Here is an 18,669-nt window from a genome sequence, read left to right on the forward strand (position 1 = left end):
GTAGTGAAGCAGTGTCACAGGTGTCTCTCTGTCTCTCTCCCTATCACCTCCTTGCCTCTCAATTTCTGGATGTTTTTATCCGATAAACAAACAAAAATAGTAAAAAATAGTAAAAAAGTTTAAAGAGCTATTAATAGGCAAGGATGTGGGATTACTTATTTATTTATAAAAGACAGACAGAGCTGAGCTCCAGTATATAGCAGTGCCAAGGATTGAACCTGAAGTCTCTGGAGCCTCAGGCAGACAAGGCTGGGGCTCTAACACTGAGAGATCTCTCCTGCTTGAGGTAGAATTTTTTAAGTCAAGCTTTGGGGCAGGACATTTTAGACAAAGACTTCAGTGTGAGCTACAGGGCCTGTGTAGATTAAGGGCCTAGCTCATGCCAGGTTTTCTGAATGCAGGGTTTGTATTAGGAAGATGATAAGGCTGAAGGAGATTAGCATGAGATTGTCCCTAGTCTTTGGAAGTTGGCAAGAGGTTTAGTCTTACTTTGGACAAGGAGGAGGAGGGATGGGCCTCAAAGAGAATTGAGCAATCAAATAAAAGGCCTGAGTTAATGTTTGCAAAGATGAATCTGATACATGCATTCGGAAGTCTGACCAGAAGGGTCTATTTAAATAAGCTATCCTGTACCTGGAACTCTTTGGTACATGAAAGCCAGCAAGGAAGCAGAACCAGTGAGGAGGTGCAATATTGCTCTGTAACAAATTTAAAAGGTTTACTACAATACAAATGTACTATCTCCAAACTCTAGGTGATGAGTTCCAGCGTGGCTTAAAGGAATGAATGCATGTGTTTGCACTGAATCTGTAGACAGCGTGTGTTGCTAACATCTGAAGGCTTGAACGGGGATAAAATATTTGTCTCCATACTCATTCCAGAGCTACTGGCTGGAGTCTTCAGCTCCTTACCACCCAGACCTCTCCTAACATAGCAGTTGACTTCCCTCAGAGTAAATAATTCAATAGATAAAGAACACAGGGGAGGAGTGGGGTTGTGGAGGAAAGGGTTGAAACAAACTAAAAGTGCTATGCCAAGCTGATCTCGGAATGGACGATACACTAAGAAATGGGTTAACTTGAAGTGTAGGTACTGCAGAAGGCAAGTAAAGTGATAACTTGAAAGGGCTGTGAGGTGGTGCACCTAGCTGAGCAAATGTTAGCAAGCTCAAGGAGATGGGGTCACACTCCTAGTTCCTACCTGCAGAAGGTACATTTCAGGACTGGTGAAGCAGTGCTGCTGGTGTCTCTCCCTCTCTATCTTCCCCTTCCATCTCAGTTTCTCTGTCTCTTCCTAATAGATGAATAAATAAAATAGTTTAAAAAGTAATAACTTGAAATGATAGCATTTGCCCTGAAGCAAGTGAGATTATGTATTTAAACACTTAGCACAAGGAGCTGTTCTAAACATTCCCTTATTTAACACTCACAACTTATGAGGTAGGCTCTGCTGCTAACTTCCCAGGGGAAAAGGAAAATACAATTAATTTTCAGCAAAGTGGAAGCTCTGTTTTAAGAAGGACTTGTGGAGGCCAGGTGTTGGTGCATAAGGTAGAGAACATATATTGTAATGAACAAGAACCCTGCTCCCCATTTTCCCCATTTGCAGAGGGGAAGTTTCATGAGTTGTGAAACAGTGCTGCAGGTGTCTCTTATTGTCCCTCTCCCCTCTCAATTTCTGTCTCCAATATATATTCTATCTTGTCAGGACATGGAAGGAGAGGTTGAGTGTGGATAAAAGTAGCTAGCTGAGTGTTAAATCAGTGTCCTAGGGAGCTTTACGCTGGCTGATAAACCCTCTTTTCATAGCTGAACTACCCAATCCAAGAAGTGTTAGGATTCATTTTGAGTAGTCTACAGGAGCCACTGGTGGTGAGATGACACTCCTATCTCAAGCAGGCCAGTCATTTAATAAGCATTGTGAAGCAAACTTGAACCAAAGAATTCTACCATGATGTCTAAAATGCCTCCTAAATACACAGCTCAGTCTCCAGAAAAATTCTGCCACAAGATTCTAAGTTGGAATCTCTTCTGCTTCTTTGGCCCCTACAATGTGGGTCTCACCCAAGCAGGCCGTTTTCCTCCCCAACACATACATTCTGAAGGCTCCTTTACAATGGAAAATGCCCTCCTACCTTACACTCTGCTTCTGAACTTTCCTCTGAGATTTCTGGTTCCTGTCCTCAACTAGCTCCTCCCTGCTACTCCAACCCAACCTGTTCTTGCTGCAATCCAATTACCTTTACCTTCTTGCCTTTCCTCCAGATGTCTTTCACTTTCTCTGTGCCTTTTAGTTTTCCATCTTTCCAGTCTTTCTCTTTAGCCTGCCCTTCAAAGCACATCTATACAGACAAGAGTTTGATGACCACCTTGAGGTCCACAGAAGTTTTTTTTTTTTTTTTGTAAGATCAGAAAACGCAGCAGCAGAAGGCTCCAGAGGTGAGCAGACTTGACCTGCAGGACCCAGTCAGTGTAACCGAGAAGGGCCTGGCCGCCGCAGCAGACTCCACCTTGCAAGAAACCCAGAGCTGGGGAGTTGGAGAGGGAACCGACATGCGAATATTAATAAGATGCAAGGGAGATGGCGGGACAAGCCTCACCCACCACGGTTGTAAGGCGAAGGCCCAGAGCAGCTGGGGCGGGCGGTGAGCATGGGGCCAGCAACTGGCCGATTCCCGGGCCGGGAGCCTGAGCTGGGGCGTCTCCAGACTCCCGGGCGGGGCGCGCCCCGTCAGTCACCCGGCATGTGGGCCGCGGGTGGGGCGGCGAGGGCGGTCGGGCGGGCCGGGCAAGGGGGGCTGTGTGCCAACAGCTCGGCCGGAGTGTTTGTCCAGCCAGCCAGCCGGTGCCGCTCACGGGTGCCTCTGCCTGTGCTTCCCTGACTCCTTCCTTCTCTCCCCCGACAGCTCCTGGCGGCCCCAGGGACTTGGTGGTCGGCGGGCCAGGTGAGCCCCGGGCAGCGCGCAGGCCAGCGCGGCGATGGGGACGAGGCGGGCTGGAGGGCGGAAGCGGGGGGCGGGGGCCGGGTCCTCCTGGGCGCGTCCTGCCCGCGGCCCCTCGGCGCCCTCGAGAGGCTCAGGTGCGCGCCCGGCAGGCCGGTGTCCGGTGTCCGGTGTCCGGTGTCTGGAGTCGCCGGCGGGTAAGTAGAGGCGTCCGGGAGCTGGGCGGGGGGTTACAATCGTGTTTTGGGGGTTCCCCGACCTGGAGGCCACGAGGCGGTTCCCGGGGGTGCGCGCGCGAAAGGCACGCAGGCTGCGCCGGGGCGCGGGGTAGGGTGCGAGACAGGGAACGGGTTTCCAGCGTCTGAGCCCTATAAAGGCCCCTCCACTTCTGGGGGTGGGGGGCGGGGGGAATAGAGCTCTCACCGCCTCTGAAACTGGCTCCCCTTGCATGCACGCACGTGGGCCAGGGTTTAGGGGACCCCCCCCAGTCGGCCCAGATCTTCTCGGAGAGTCCGGAAAATGGGTTCAGCTCGCAGCTGTTTACCCGCGCGCCCGCACCCGCGCGACATCAGGCTGCTGCCCCGAAGCTGCCCACCTGGTCTGGCCTCTGCTCAGCCCTGGGGCGAAAGCTTTTTTTTTTTTTTAACTTAGTGGACACTCCAGTCGCTCCTACCCTTGGGGTTCCTGCCGGAAAGGGGTGGGAGGAAGATACAATAAGAAATCATAACTTCTTACACCAAAGTAAAGGACTGAGGAAGAAGGAAAAGGAGTAGGCTGGAGGGGCGCCGGGACCCTGGTGCAAAGTGATGGAAGAGGACCTAGGTCTGGGGAAAGAGAGCCTTGCAGAAACTTGTCATGGGGAGGTGAGAGGTTGTACTTATGTGTCAACAGCTGTACTGTAACCTATTAGCATCCTCCACATAGAGACACAGAAAAAATGGGAAAAAATTAATGTTGAAAATGATAAGTAAAAGTGTAGTTTTCAAAAAAAGAAAGAACAAGAAGGCACAACTTGTGGAATTTCTGGGATTTTTCTTTCCCTCCACAAAGGTCGCTGTGAAGAAGCAAACAGGCTTTTATTTTAAATGCTTCTTTAATGGAAATGATGTGGGTGCAGTTACTTTTTATGTAAATAAGTAAATGGGAGACACATGTGAGAGGGGATTTTTAGGTAAATACTGTGTGCAATGGTTGCACATTTCTGAAGAATGCTATGTAAGTCATCAAGATAGCATGGCATTGTCATCTCTGATAATTCATTTTATACTTATGCATACCCCCTTCTGCAGATAGATTAATAAGGTAAAGTTAAATAAGTGAAAATCTGAGAATAGAAATGTTTTAAAAGAATCAGAAGTCAAACTACATTCTTGACATAAAATTCACTATATATGATTTAGTCTGCGTGCCAGGTTCTCTATGACTTTTTTGTTTGTCTTGTTTTCAGTAATGTTTTACAAAGCTGTTTATATCCAGCTTTTTGGGGAAGGAAGGCGGGTAGGATTCAGAGTCACCAAAAATAGAATTACTGTTTTGTAGAACAGGTGGAAGAAGTGAGTGTCAGGTCAGATCTCTTGAGTACTTTACAAAATGTCTGATTCTCTGGCCCATTTGAAATTTATTTTTGGAATAAATAGCAATGTAAGTTTGTTGCTTGTCATTTCTCTCTTTTAAAAAAGTTGTTCAAGAAGAAAACTGGACTAGCTGTGATTTTTTTTCTTATTTCAAACATTAATTTTCCGTTGATGTTTGCTGAACTCAGTGTTTCACAGGACAAAAATATTCCCACCTGAATTGGTATCAGCACTGACCAGTTAGGGAGTCAAAGCGGGAAAAAACCTGGTGCGTTAGTTTCCTCATTTCTCTTTCTTCTACCTTGGCTCCACATGTCTCTGTAAGTTCCCACTGCATAACATGGCATGCTCCTCAAATTACAAACATTCTCAACTCAGACCCGCATTTCACACATGGGAAACTTGAGTGCAGAGAGGTGAAGTGACAGCCCCAGTCACATAGCTCTGGAAAGGTAGAGCTGGGAAACCAGGATGGGGTTCCTACTGTGTTTTGAGTTTTCTGTCTGAAAGCATGGGGGAGGACAGAGTTAATTCCACACATGTGGAAATAGCCTTAGAAGAGCACGCAGACTATCCAACCACATAAGACCACATAAGACAGTTGGCAATTGTCTCCCCCTGTGTTGCATGAGCTCACAGGGAAGTCAATGCCTTTCCCTCAAGACCACTAGTTAGTTTTAATGCTGGAAAGCCACATTTGGTACAAAACAGAATAAAATTAAAACCATAAATGAGTTTTAGTGTCTCATAACAGAAGAGCTATGGAAGTCTTTACAGCAGCTGTGCCATTCATATGCCTCTTGAGGGCTTGTGTGAAACAGGGCAGGAGTTGCCCTGTGAGTAAAGTGGGCAAACAACATCCCTATCTGAGCTAGCATGACTGCTATCTCCTTGCTTCCTTCCCTTTTTTCTTTCTATCTATTTAATTATTACTATTTTTTAAAAATTTTGTCACCAGGGTTATCATTGGGGCTTGGTTCCTGCATGACAAATTCATGGCTGTTGGTGGCTATCCTCCCCCCTCTCAATTTGATAGGACAGTGAGAAGTTGAGAGGGAGGAGGAGATACTGAGGAAGAGAGAGAAAGAGCCACCTGCAACCCTGTTGCATTACTTGTAAAGCTTTCCCAATTCAGGTGGGGAGCAGAGATTTGAACCCAGGTCCTTGTGCATGGTAACATGCGCTCAATGCGCAATTGGGTGCACCACCATCTGACCCCAAGAGTGAGGTCTTTTCAGTGTCTGCCTCCCTTCTGTCTATGGACAGTCTATAGAATCTACTGGAGTAAAGCTTCTGCCCCCCAAGAGACTGGCACCCTGAGTTTAACTTTTCTATTGCTGCAAGAATTTGCTGGTCTCCACTGACATTTCATATGGAATACCACATTCTGATGATTCTGGACTCACAAAGAAGCTCTGTTGTTAGGAGCTAACCTGCCCAGCCCTCACACTTTCCATCTTCATCTGTGAACTGGGGTCCTGACACAATGAACTGTTAAGTTGTTTTGGATCTTGAATGTGTTACTGCATGTCAAAAGACTGGAGGCTGTGACTCTCAGAGTGAGTGTGAGATTTTGGGGGAAGGAATGTGGATTTTGGCACCCACATTGTTGCTATTGATGCGTGAAATAGTAAGGTCAGGATTTTTGTTTTTTCTCTTTCTAAAAATATGTTTTTTAAATTTATTTATTAGTTTCAGATAGAGACAGATGCATTGAAAGGGAAGGGAGAGATAGAGAAACACTGGCAGCACAGTTTCACCACTCTTGAGGCTTCCTTACTGCAGGTGGAGACTGAGGTTTTGAACCTATGCACTTGCACACTGTAATGAGTGTATTCAGCCAGATGTACCACCACCTGGCCCCATGTTCTCTTAATTAAGATAGAGATCAAGAGGTGGTGGGGGACAGAGTGTGGGATGGAGGAAGAGAGAGAGAGAAACCACAGTACTAAAGCACCCTTCAGTGTTATGAGGCCCAGATTCAAATCTGAGAGACTTATAAAGCAAAGTAGTACCCTGTTTAAAGAAACTGTTTTGCTGACCCATGCAGAAAATTTCCTACTATGTTTTATTCCCATGAATTCCACCACAGATTCACAGAATGTACCAACAGAAGGAAATTTCTGGGGATGCCAGAGGTCGGTCTCTCACTGTGACTTCTCCCCACTTCATCTCACTGTAGTCATGTGTATTAAAGAAATCAAATGCTTTTGTCTGCTTCTGTCATCTACACATAAGATTCAGCTTCTAAGCCTCTTCTATGTAGATTTCATTGACCCAAACACTCAAGAATCTGTTAAAATCCAAAAGTCAAGGAAACCTTTTAGGTTATTAATCCTGTGGTTATTAGAATCTGTGAGGGTTGTTTCAAACCCAAACTCATAGCTACAAAGAGAGGATGAGTGGGGTATGAGCTCATATCAGCCAGACACTGCTCTGTGCACTTTTACAATTTTCTGTTAATATTGTGTTCTCTTTGAGTCCCAGTATTTGAATGCTGCAGATTATAGGGTGTAGTTAGAAAGAGGAGCTATGTTCTCAATACAGGTCCCGCTACACAGTGAATGGTGAGTGAATCTAACTATGTGCTATGCCTGCCAATCACTCCCAGGTAACATGGTTATTAACCCTGTTTATCTCAAAAGACTGCTGTAAAGGGACAATCAGCTTGTAAAAAGGGAAGCTAAAGGAGACTGGGGAGCAGGAGGGACATCATCTAGCTGTAAGAAAGGCGAGAAAAAAGAACTAAAAAGAGCCAGAGTATGGTCAAGTGAGGAATCTGAAGTTTAAGAGCATTTGAGCTTGCAAGATATTTGAGCAGTCACAACCAGTTTATTGAGACATTGTGAGCACCAAATTTTTACTCGACTTCTTAGAACATAGGTAATCCTGAAAAAAATCATAGTAAGTAAATTATTTTTTTTGTATTCTGTTACTTTGACTTCTGGACAACACTGGTTTAGAGCATGCTGGTCTATTCATATGTGCCCTTTTTTATTTCAGTAAATGTAGTGAAAAAAATTGGAGGTTATCTATGCATGCATCATTATATCTATAAATAATTTTTTTCACCTTCTTTTTTCATTCTTATTGTCTAGAATAAGCAGTACATATAACACTAAGAATGTCTTTTATAGCCTATCAGATAATATTAATGTGGGTACCAACAAGTGATTCATTTTGTGAACAGATGATATAAATTTATAATATTAAATAAGTACAGTACAGTAAGGTAAACGCATTTCTTTCCTCTTACCATTTCATTTCATTTGCCGAGACCAGGCTTTGCACATGTGCAGTTTCACTTCTCCAGGCTGATTTTTCACTCAGATAGAGACAGAAGGAGAGGACAACGCCTTCCCTGTGGTGCTAGGCCAACACATAGTGATCATCTTAGTTGGTTAGCTATCTCTCCAGCCCTTCTCATCTAATTGTCTTCTTGTTGTTGCTGAGGCTTCACTGCCATGGGCATAAATTTCAGATATAGTGAGGCAAAGAGAGACAGAGGGAGAAAAGGAACAATACCACTGAAGTTTGCTGAAACACCATGGGTACTGGACTCTCAAACACGGGTTATGTACATGGCAAAGCAGGCACCCTCCCAGGTGAACTGTCTGGCCAGCCTTCCTCTTGTAGCATTTTCTTTTCTCTATGAATATAGTATACAATACATAGGACATACTAAATGTGTGATAATTAACTTTGTTACTCAGAAGTCTTATCACGAAGACTTTCACTAACAGCTATTAGTAGTTCCTCAACCCCTTAGCCCTTGAGCTGTTCAAGAGTTCAATGTATATTGATGATTTATTTATTTATTGCCACCAGGGTTATCGCTGGGGCTCGGTGCCAGCACTACAAATCCACCACTTCTGGCACCATTTTTTCCTTTTCTCTTTCTTTCTTTCTTTCTTTTTTAAATGGGACAGAGAGAAATTGACAGTAGGAGAGAAGATAGACACCTGCAGACCTGCTTCCCTGCTTGTGAAGCAGGGGCTTGAACTTGAGTCTTTGATCAAAGTCTTTTGATAACGTATGAGTTCAACCAGGTGCACCACTGCCCAGCCACTGAAAGAAAAAAAAAAGTAATGATTTTTATTATTTTTTGGAAAAACTTTTTTTCTAGAATGGAAATGTATGCATAATTTCTTTCTGATTACAAACATATGAAGGCTTGTAATAAAAAGCATCCAAGTAGGAATAAGAGATATGGAATGAACTGTCAGTGGAGTTTCCTCCCTAGTCTTCCCCCACCCCCACCGTCCCAGATAGAATCACATGAAATCTCTTGAATATTTGGGAATTCTGGCTGCTTTTTAAAAGAAGTCCTCCAACTAACTCTTTAATGAAGCAAGGATCCTTTGTAGTGAGCTACCTCTTCATTCCCTCAAGTTTGTCTAGTCTGTAAATTTAGATTTTATTAAGTTATCTGGAAGAGGTACACCTCACACCTGATGACCTTCCAGAATGTATGTGCACCTGCACTATTTGCTTGTTCTAATAGGCTGCCTGGAAATTGCACTGTCCTTTTATGAAGATGAAAGTACGTAACTGTGTGTTTATTTAGTGCTACTTTTAAGGGGAAATAAGGAAATGCATTGTGGTCTAGTTTGTATTTCTTCCTTGAGCATGACTCTCTAGTTCAGGGCTGGTAGCTGCACACTCTCAAAAATATTTTTTCTTTTGAAATAAGTAGCTTGGAAAGAGCCTTTTAATTTCTTCCCCCCCCCTTTTTTTTTTTTGTAATTCTTTCTCAACCGTGATTTGTTAGGCTCTGCGGTAATAATAGGTTTGTTTAGTTGGGAGGAGACCAAACCTCTGTTAAATTTTTTTGATTCCCTGAGAGTGACCTGTAAAATGTTAGAGTTTGCTTTGTCTTTTTGATAAAGTATCTTTGGAAATTGCAGGATAGAGGTTACACAAATTCTTAATAAAGCGTGTGTCGGCTTTTCTTCTTTCCCCCTGCAATGAAAACTGATACTGGATTTCCTTGAAGCTTTCTTCCTAAGTCTGTCCTTACCTGACATCCACACATTTTAATATTACCTGCTTTCTGACTGCTTTTTTTTTTTTTTGCAGGTTCACGAGCAACAGCATTTTGCATAGGTCTTTCCAAATTGGAAACCAACAGCCAGTTTGCTGAATTCTTGGTCCAGTTGTCCTGGATTGCTGCAAGTCTCTAGGAAGACCCGTGGGTGCATCCCATTGCCAGCCTGGTGGAGGGGGGGGGGCACACCTGGAAGCCATTTTCAAGAACTTTTGCAACAGGTGTAAAAGACTCCAGCCAGCCCTGTGAAGATGCTGAAACAGATACTGTCGGACATGTACATAGATCCTGATCTGCTGGCAGAGCTCAGTGAAGAGCAGAAACAGATCCTGTTCCTCAAGATGAGGGAGGAGCAGATCCGCCGATGGAAAGAAAGAGAAGCAGCAATGGAAAAAAAGGAGTCTCTGCCAATGAAACCCAGACCAAAGAAAGGTACACTTAACCTCTTCGGTTTTTTTTTTTTTTTTTTAACATTTTGCGATTGTCAGAAGCAGGTCAGGTGTGAATGAGAGTGTGATAGATAAATTCAGGTTTATTGAGAGTCTCATGTATACACACACACACACACACACACACACACACGTACTCACAGTAATTTCAGTGGAGTTGTGTAGCCATAAGTAGATCTCTTGCTTGTAACCAGACTAAACGTAAGCTGAAGTAAAAAGTCACCTGTGGAGATTGACTTTGATTTGAGGGTATTGTTACAGATGCCTAATATTTTGCTATTAGCATACAAAGTACCTGTATCAGTATCTTTATAATCACTATGTTTGCATTTCCTAAACTTTAGGAGAATTTTTTTAAGGAAACTCCCTCTTAAAATGCAAAACTTCCTGTTAGGAAGTAAAGGTCATAATGCTAGGGTTATTTCCTTGCCAGTTAATGTTTCTTCATCCACTTACTCCTGACCCAAGGAATCCTTGTAGTCTGAGAGGGCCATTTGAGATAATGGGGGTGGTAGGGGTGAGGAATTATGTGTACATACAACTCTAAGCATATACACAGAGACATATAGACACAGAAAAGCTCATTTTAACCACCTCCACTCTCCTTTCCCCACAAAATTCAGTCATGGATGAACACAGTTAAACACAGTTGTCAAGGTCACTTACTGAGGCATTAAAGCCCAGTTTCTCCTTGTTTTTTATAAGCCAGGAAAACTGATACTTGATAACACCGTTCACAGTTTTCAAAATTAAGGAACTGAATGTTCACAGGATGAAAACAATGTTCACAGGACCAAAAACCAAGTCAGTTTGGTGGCTTTTACCTTATAGTACCTTTTAGTAAAGTATTTTTTTCATTTACATTTATATAACATGAAAATAAATATGCGTATCTCATTGTTATTACCAATAACTGCTATTTATTTAATGCCTGCTTATTTGTTTTGTTTTGTTTTATTGCCAAGGTTAGGTGTCCCAGGATCATGCTGGTACTATGAATTCACCACTCCTGGTGGCCTTTTTTTTTCTAATTTTTTTTTATTAGGTAGAACAGAGAGAAATTGAGAGAGGACAAAGAGATAGAAAGGGAGAGAGAGATCAAGGAGAGAGAGAGAGGGGAAAAAGACAGACACCTGCAGATCTGATTCACTGCTCATGAAGTGGACCCTCTACAGGTGAGGGGAGTGGGGGCTGGGATCTGGATCCCTTGCACTTGGTAATATATGCACTTAACCAGGTGCACCACCTGGCCCCTTTAATATCTGTTTTGTAAAACACTCTGCAAAACACTTTTATGTATACGTCATCTTCACAAAACTTCTGCAATAATAGTATTCGCTTGTCTTGTTAGACAGATGGAGAGGTAGAACCAGAGGAGTTAGGTAGTACATACAAGACCATACCACCAGTAGATGCCCAGGATGTTTGTATTTCACAGTCCTCCCCACTACCCAAAAACAGAACATTTACTTGTACGACTAACAGGTTCAAACTGAAGCATGATCATTTTATCATTTTTATCCTTACATTCTTCAGTTAAAGTTTAACAGATATAACTGGACCTCCCTTGGTACCATGTCAATTGTAAGCATAACAAATTGATGTTGTTGCTGACTGGTGAAGCTAAAAACTTTTTTCTTTTGTTTGTTTGTTTGTTGCCATCAGTGTTGTCACTGGGCCTCAATGCCTGCACCATGCCACTATTCCTGGTGGCCATTTCTTCTCTTCCTTATTTTTGATAGAGCATGAGAGACAGAGAGGGAGAGAGAGACAGAGAGAAGGGAAGGCACTTGCAGCATTATTCACCACTCATGAAGTTTCCCTCCTGTAGGTGGGGATCAAGGGCTTGAATCCAGGCTTTGCCCAAGATAGTGTGCACATTCTAGTGGATCCACCACGGCCCAACCCCAAGCTGAAGCGTTCTTGATTCAACATCAATGGCCCAGACTTTTTTGCAGCACTTTGGGCTGCTTATATTTGATCTCCTTGCGATGATTTGACAGTAATTTAAGTTTCTTTGCTTAAGCTCTTCCTTTGCAATGTTTTTAATCTTAACTCTCAAGAAGCCTATATTCCTTTTTGTTTCTCTCTCTCTTTCTGTCTTTCTTTCTTTTTTCAAAACGATCGTGAAAGGAGCCCTCAGAGATACAGCTCACCCAGTAGTAGCATGTCCTTTGCCATGTCCACAACCCAGGCTTACCCTGGCAGCACATGGGAGGGCCTATAGCATCATATGAAGCTGCAGTTCCATGGCACCTCTCCCTCAGCCCCTCTGTCTCTGTATCTCTTTCTGTCTCTATTTAAATGGAAAAGTGGCCCGAGGTGAAATCACACCTGTGAGAAACCTTGGCATCACAAAAAAAGTAACTAAAAGAAAATGAGCCTAAAAAGATTGTTAAGGGAGCAGGGCATGCCCAGTTATGCACACATAGCATCATGTTCAAGGACCAGGGTTGAAGCTCCTGCTCCCCCTGCTCCCCGCCTACAGCAGGGATGCCTCATGAGAAGTGGGCAAGTAGGCCTCCCTACCTCCCCCTCTCCTCTTAGTTTCTCTCTATCCTATCAAATAAAATAGGAAGAAGGAAAAAAAAAAAAAAAAGGAAAGGAAAAGATGGCCTCCAGGAGCAGTGGATTTGTGTGAGGCGAACATGATAACCACTCCACTATGGAAACTAGGAGGGAGCAGTGGATTTGTAGATCAGGCACTGAGTCCCATCAGTTAGCCTGGAGGGAAAAAAAAAAAGGTTATAGGATAGTAGAAGTCCTGTCAGTTGATCATTCCATTACTATTTTTGAACCAATTCAGTTGTGCTGACTATAAAAGAGAAAAGGTTTGGCATTCTTCTACTTCCCCTAAGAAGACCACAAGTTTCTCTGTCTTTCACAGTGTGAGGCCTTGGAAGATGAAACCACCAGTAATAGAATGAAGTGCTGTGGAGCTTGGTGCTCCTTTAAGTCCTGTCTGTTCTATAGACTAAGTCCTTCACCAATGTCGACACCTTACCGTGTGGTTGTTCTGTGACTGTTTCTTTTTCATGTCTACCTGACCCTGAATATCTGTGTTTCCCAAAGGTACTGGATTATAACCTTGAAGTGGAAAAGAGGGGTTCATAAACTACTTTGAAAACTTACTGACGAGGCCAGGAGGTGTTGCACCTGGTTTAGTGCATGCATTACCAGGTGCAAGGATCTAGGTTCGAGCCTCTGCTCCCCACCTGCAGAGGGAGGGGATGCTTAATGAGCAGTGAAGCAGATCTGCAGGTGCCTGTCTTCTATCTATCTATCTATCTATCTATCTATCTATCTATCTGTCTGTCTATCTGTCTATCTCTCTTTTTCTCTCTCTCTTCCTTAAATTTCTCTGTCCTATCAGATAATATATATTAAAAAAAGAAAGTTTACAGAACGCTTGCTTGGCTCTATGAAAATCCACACAGACAATATTTTGTGTAGAGTTCCACATCGTTCACAGACTTCCTAAGGCCATTCCCAGGCCACTGGGTTTTTTTTTTTTTTTTTTATCTTAGATTAGGGCTAAGGACTCTGTATTATCTGTCTGGAGCATCTGTTATATGCCTTTTAGGTTTAAATGCCACCGTGATAACCAGTAACTCTCAAGTCAAAATTTTCAAGCCAGACTTCTAGGCTGCACTTCTTCCTCATCTAGCTAGTTAATATCTCCACTCCAGAAGAGTCATAAGCCTTGAGAGCTAGATACAAAACCCCATCTCTTTCACCACCCCCTAGGCTTGACCCTCTCATTACAAGTAACACTGTTTCTCCATGGGCACCAAGGTCAGAAACCTGGGAGCTGCCCTAGCTATTCCCTGGCCTCAGCATGCACCTGGATAATGAACCCTGCAAAACTCACTTCATCTGTCCCATTCCTTTGTTTTTTTTTTTTTCTTTTTAAGGTATATTTATTTATTTATTTATTTATTTGATAGGACAGAGAGAAATTGAGAGGGGAGTGGGATATAGAGAAAGGGTGAAACAGAGACACCTGCAACCCTGCTTCAACGCTCGTGAAGCAAGTGGGAACCAGGGTCTTGACCCTGGGTCCTTGCATACTTTAACGTGAGCACTTAACCAGGTGTGCCACCACCTCGCCACATCTGCTCCATTCCTAAGAACTCCCCCCCCAACAATGTACTACTCTGTGAAACTATGTTAGGCATGAGTATTGTGTTTATGTTATTTTATTAAATCACACAAGGATTTGACAAGGCAAATTTGCCCCCTTTATTGTTACAAATGAGGAAACTCACTGAGAAGATAATTTATGTGGATGAGTAGTGGAGTCAGAATTTGAACTCAGGTCCAAACTGATTCTAGGTCTGTTCTAAACCACTGGTCCTGTCTCCTGCCTTAGTATAGGTGTTGGCTCATTTAACCAGCCTGCCTTCCTCCATAAATAACACCTATATTCCCTTCTGCCTTTCTAAGCTGTGGATAAGCTAGCCTTCTCTCCTGATTCAAATACTCGTTCCCTGTCTAAATCAGCAGTCACTAATCCCTCCTGTCCTTTTCATGTCTAAAATAGACATTGAAAGTTATTAAACATTTTTTACTTTTTTATTGGTTAGTGGTTGACAGTTAAGCAGTTGTTTACACATGGATACAATATCTCATCTCCCCATGGTAGGTGTCTGAAGAACAGTCTCACCTACAACTTGGGTCCTTTTCCATCAACATGTGGCAGGACCCCAAGGTTCTCTTCACCTCCTCCCTCCCCTTCCTTTCCCAGAGTCCTTTGTTTTGGTGCAGTGTTATTAAAGTTTTAGAAGACAGACTTTGTATTTCATTGATGTCTGAAGCTTATCTTCTCCCAGTCTATTCTTCTTTGTAGGGGAGGAACGGATATGATGATGACAGGGACCCCATGCCCCAATTGACCCAGCAGAGTCTCTTATTTGTTGGTTGACATGGAATCCCTATTGCAGGCTTCTCTTTTCATTCTCAGATGTGTTTATTTCTTTCTTTTAAGCAAGTAGTTCCTTTTCATATTTAAAATATTTTATTTATTTCTTTATTTTAATGAGAGAGACTGAGAGTAAAAGAGACATACACAGAGAGAAAGACCAGAGCACTGCTCAGCTCTGGCTTACAGTGGGACTAGGGATTGAACCTGGGACCTCAGAGCTTCAGGTATGAAAGTCTTTTGAATAACCATTGTGTTGTCTCCCCAGCTTCTCAGAGGTGTTTCTGTTTGGATGATTATAAGGCTGCCGTAAACACAGGCTTTGCAGTTTTGAATTCTAGTTCCTGTTTCAGAAGTTCTGTGATCTTGGGCCAGTTACCCTCCTAGAGCTTCAATTTCCTCATCGTAATGTGGGTTAACCATAACATTGGGTGACATTCTACATATTTAGTGACATATATGGACATCAGTCAACAAGGATGTGATCGTAGTACCACCTTTGACTTCTGGATTAGTGATTGAAGTTTCCGAGAGAAAAGGTTAGTTGCAGGAGATGCTTTGAACAACTGAAATTCTAGGAAGTCTGGTATAATGGTAATTTAGCAAATCACATTGGTAGGTATTCTGTTCCTCATTACATTTATTTATTTATTTATTTATTTATTTATTTATTTATTTATTTATTTATTTATTTTACCGACAGAGTTATCACTGGGGCTTGGTGCCCACATGTCTCCGCCATTTCCAGTGACCATTTTTTTTAGATTTCTTTTTAATTTTTTTATTAGAGATTTAATGTTGGTTTACAGAATTGTAAAGTAATAGAGATATAATTCCACACAGTTCCCACCACCAGAGTTCTTGTCCCATCCCCTCCATTGGAAATTGTGGTGGTTCTACCAAAGTCACCATTATGGACTGATTATATGTATATATATTATATATATATTTCCCCCATGTACTCAATGGCCCTGCCTTCACTTCCTTTCTAATTCACCCCTACATCTATAACTACTTTAAAGTGTCCTCCTTTTTTTCCTGTTCTCTCTCAAATAACCCAAGCATTGCCAGGCTTCCTCTGGTGTTCTCCAGATTCACTTTCCATTCATTGATGCTATAAAAACAAAATTCCTGGTGACCAACACTTTGGGTCCTGGTGGAATGGGGGTACAGAGCCCTCTGGTTTATTTCCCTTATCATTTGTCCCTCTGGGAGTAGGGAGCCAAAATTTTTTAATTAATTTTTATTTATAAAATGAAAATATTGAAAGGACTATAGGATAAGAGGAGAACATTTCCACACAGTGCCCACCTCCAGAGCTCCATATCCAATCCCCTCCCTTGATAGATTCCCTATTCTTTATCCCTCTGGGAGTATGGACCCAGAATTATTGTGGGGTGCTGAAGGTGGTCTGGCTACTGTAATTGCTTCTCTGCTGAACATGGCTCATTTGTAGCACAGTAGTTGGGATACTGGTTTCTGTAATTGCTTCTCTGCTGGACATGGGTGATGGCAGGTTGATCCATACTCCCATCCTGTTTCTATCTTTCCCTAGTGGGGTAGGGCTCTGGAGAGGTCAGGTTCCAGGAGGCACTGGTGAGGTCATCTGCCCAGGGAAGTCAGGATGAAATCATAGTAGCATCTACAACTTGGTGGCTGGAATGCAGTAAGATGGAAACCAGGACAAAATATTTAATAAACAGGAACCATAATGTAGGAATAGAGCAGATGAAAGTAGGGAACTTAAGGTGGAAAGAATCTAGGAAGTCTATTTTAGGTATGTTCCCAGGAGCCTATGTCTCAGTAATCTTTGCTTAAGCTTACTTAAGAAATACTGGATGGACTAGAAATATTGTCTGGGAAGGTGGTGTCAAAGTTGAGAGTAGAACTAGGCAGCAGGATTAAGGCAGAGAGTTGCTTGCAAACTTGAAGAAAATATATGCATTCAATTAACCATTTACCACAACCATCTAACCCAAGGCCCATATCAATTCATATTTATCACTGGAGCCTGTACAACCTCCAAGTTCCTGTCAGACTGAGCTCACAGTCCATAGTCACTAGCTGGGAATATTCTAGGCTGCACTCACTTCAAAAACAGTCTTCCTTTGGTGGCAGAGTAGCATGACCCAGCCTCTCTTTGGAGAGTTGGGCAGTCTTGGGGACCCAGGTTATGGCAGACCTAGTTAGGTGCACACATAACAGTATGCAAAGATGCAGGTTCAAGCCCCTGGTCCCCACTTGCAGGGGAAAAGCTTCACAAGTGGTGAAGCAAGGATGCAGGCGATTCTCTGTCTCTTTCCCTATCTCCCCCTTCTTTCTCAAATTCTCTTTGTTTCTATCCAATAATAAATAAATAAATAAATAAATAGAAATATTTTTTAAAAAGAGAATAGGGCAGTTTCTACCATTGTTAATTCATATTAAGGGTATGTAGCCATTTTTTTCCTTTTTTTTTTTTTTTGATAACTGGTGAGAGGCAAAGAGAGGTAGAAAGGGAGAAAAAGAAAGAGATACAGTGCACTGCTCCACCATTCATAAAACATCCCCTTCCTGTAGACGATGACCAGGGGCATGAACCCCAACCTTGCACATGGTAATGCTGCGCTCTACTGGATATACATGCATATATATGCGTATATATGCGTTATAATCTGACCTTAGTAGGAGACCCTGTGTGTTGATCCTCTTTAGGCTTTTCTTTGCTCTGTTTTGGTCTTTTCTTTGTGGAAATAAAATATATAATCCTCTTCCTCTCCTCTCCCTCCTCTGGCCTTTCTCACACACATCTGTTACTATAGCTATGCTTCCAAGTTGGGTCAGTTGGCAGCACAGACTCAGCCCCCGGAGGGCCTTGCAAGTTTCGTGACCTGCCTTCATTCCTTTCTTTTTGCACTCCTGTGGGGCCTGCCTAATTGGGAAAGAATCAGACACCAAGATATAAGCAGTATCACATCACACTCTCTTACAAGAGGAGAATAAACCTGGTCATTTCCTTGCCAAGGACATACTCCACCTCATTTTTATGTGTTCTTTTACAACTCTGCTTAGGTAGTGGTTTTATATGGGGAATGAGGTGAGTATGAGTCCCTGTACGGCAGTTCTTTGTATAGTGCTGAACAGAAATGGTCCATATTCTAGAAGATGTGATTATAGAAGATCTTTTCAAAAATCCCTAAGATAGAAAACACAAATGAACCCTGCATGATTCAGGGACTGGGGGAAACTTGTAATTTAAAAGTGCTATAAAAAGGTCCCTCTCTCACTGTCCTCTTATTAAAGAGTGTGTATAATTTCAAGGTGAAGTAGACAGAAAATCCAGAGTGTCTGAATAGCATTAAATTACAAGATGCTGGCCTGCCCCATTAGGATTCTGTGAGTTTGCCTCTTGCCTTAATGAGATATGAAGGGGTCAGATATGTGGCTCTGTGCACATCAGTTTTCAATTCTCAAACAGACTGTAGGTCTTCTTGTCAACGGTGCCTGCTATTTCCATATATCCCTCTTGCATCATTCCTCTGACCTAGTTACTGAAATTCTTTCAACAGTCCAAGCGTAAAAACTGTCCACCTTTCCCCTGTGTAAAAGTCCCTTTCAACCCTCTCTGCTCCAAGCTGCCCTTTCTGCTCTAGTCTGTGGAACAGCACCTGCAACATAGCAGATGTGCAGCAGTGCTTTGTGACAAAATGACTGGATCCTCATTAGCTTTTCGTTAATGAGTTTTTCAGAACATCTTC

At 42.8% G+C, this 18,669-nt stretch overlaps 1 protein-coding gene across 2 annotated transcripts in view; it reads left to right on the forward strand.

Annotated features, from left to right (window-relative positions):
- Positions 1-2,238: 2,238 nt before the first annotated feature.
- SH2D4A (SH2 domain containing 4A) overlaps positions 2,239-18,669 on the forward strand; it is a 92,177-nt gene continuing 75,746 nt past the window's right edge. The window contains exons 1-2 of one of the 2 annotated variants that reach the window (XM_060181628.1): positions 2,239-2,944; positions 9,595-9,994. In XM_060181628.1, coding sequence (XP_060037611.1) covers positions 9,814-9,994 — 181 coding nt within the window. In that variant the 5' untranslated portion in view covers positions 2,239-2,944; positions 9,595-9,813. Of the gene's footprint in view, positions 2,945-2,965; positions 3,139-9,594; positions 9,995-18,669 lie in introns of those variants that run through there. The other variant, XM_060181633.1, reaches the window with a different exon arrangement.

Source organism: Erinaceus europaeus, chromosome 2 (assembly GCF_950295315.1).
Source record: "Erinaceus europaeus chromosome 2, mEriEur2.1, whole genome shotgun sequence".
In the NCBI taxonomy this organism is placed as follows: Eukaryota; Metazoa; Chordata; class Mammalia; order Eulipotyphla; family Erinaceidae; genus Erinaceus; species Erinaceus europaeus.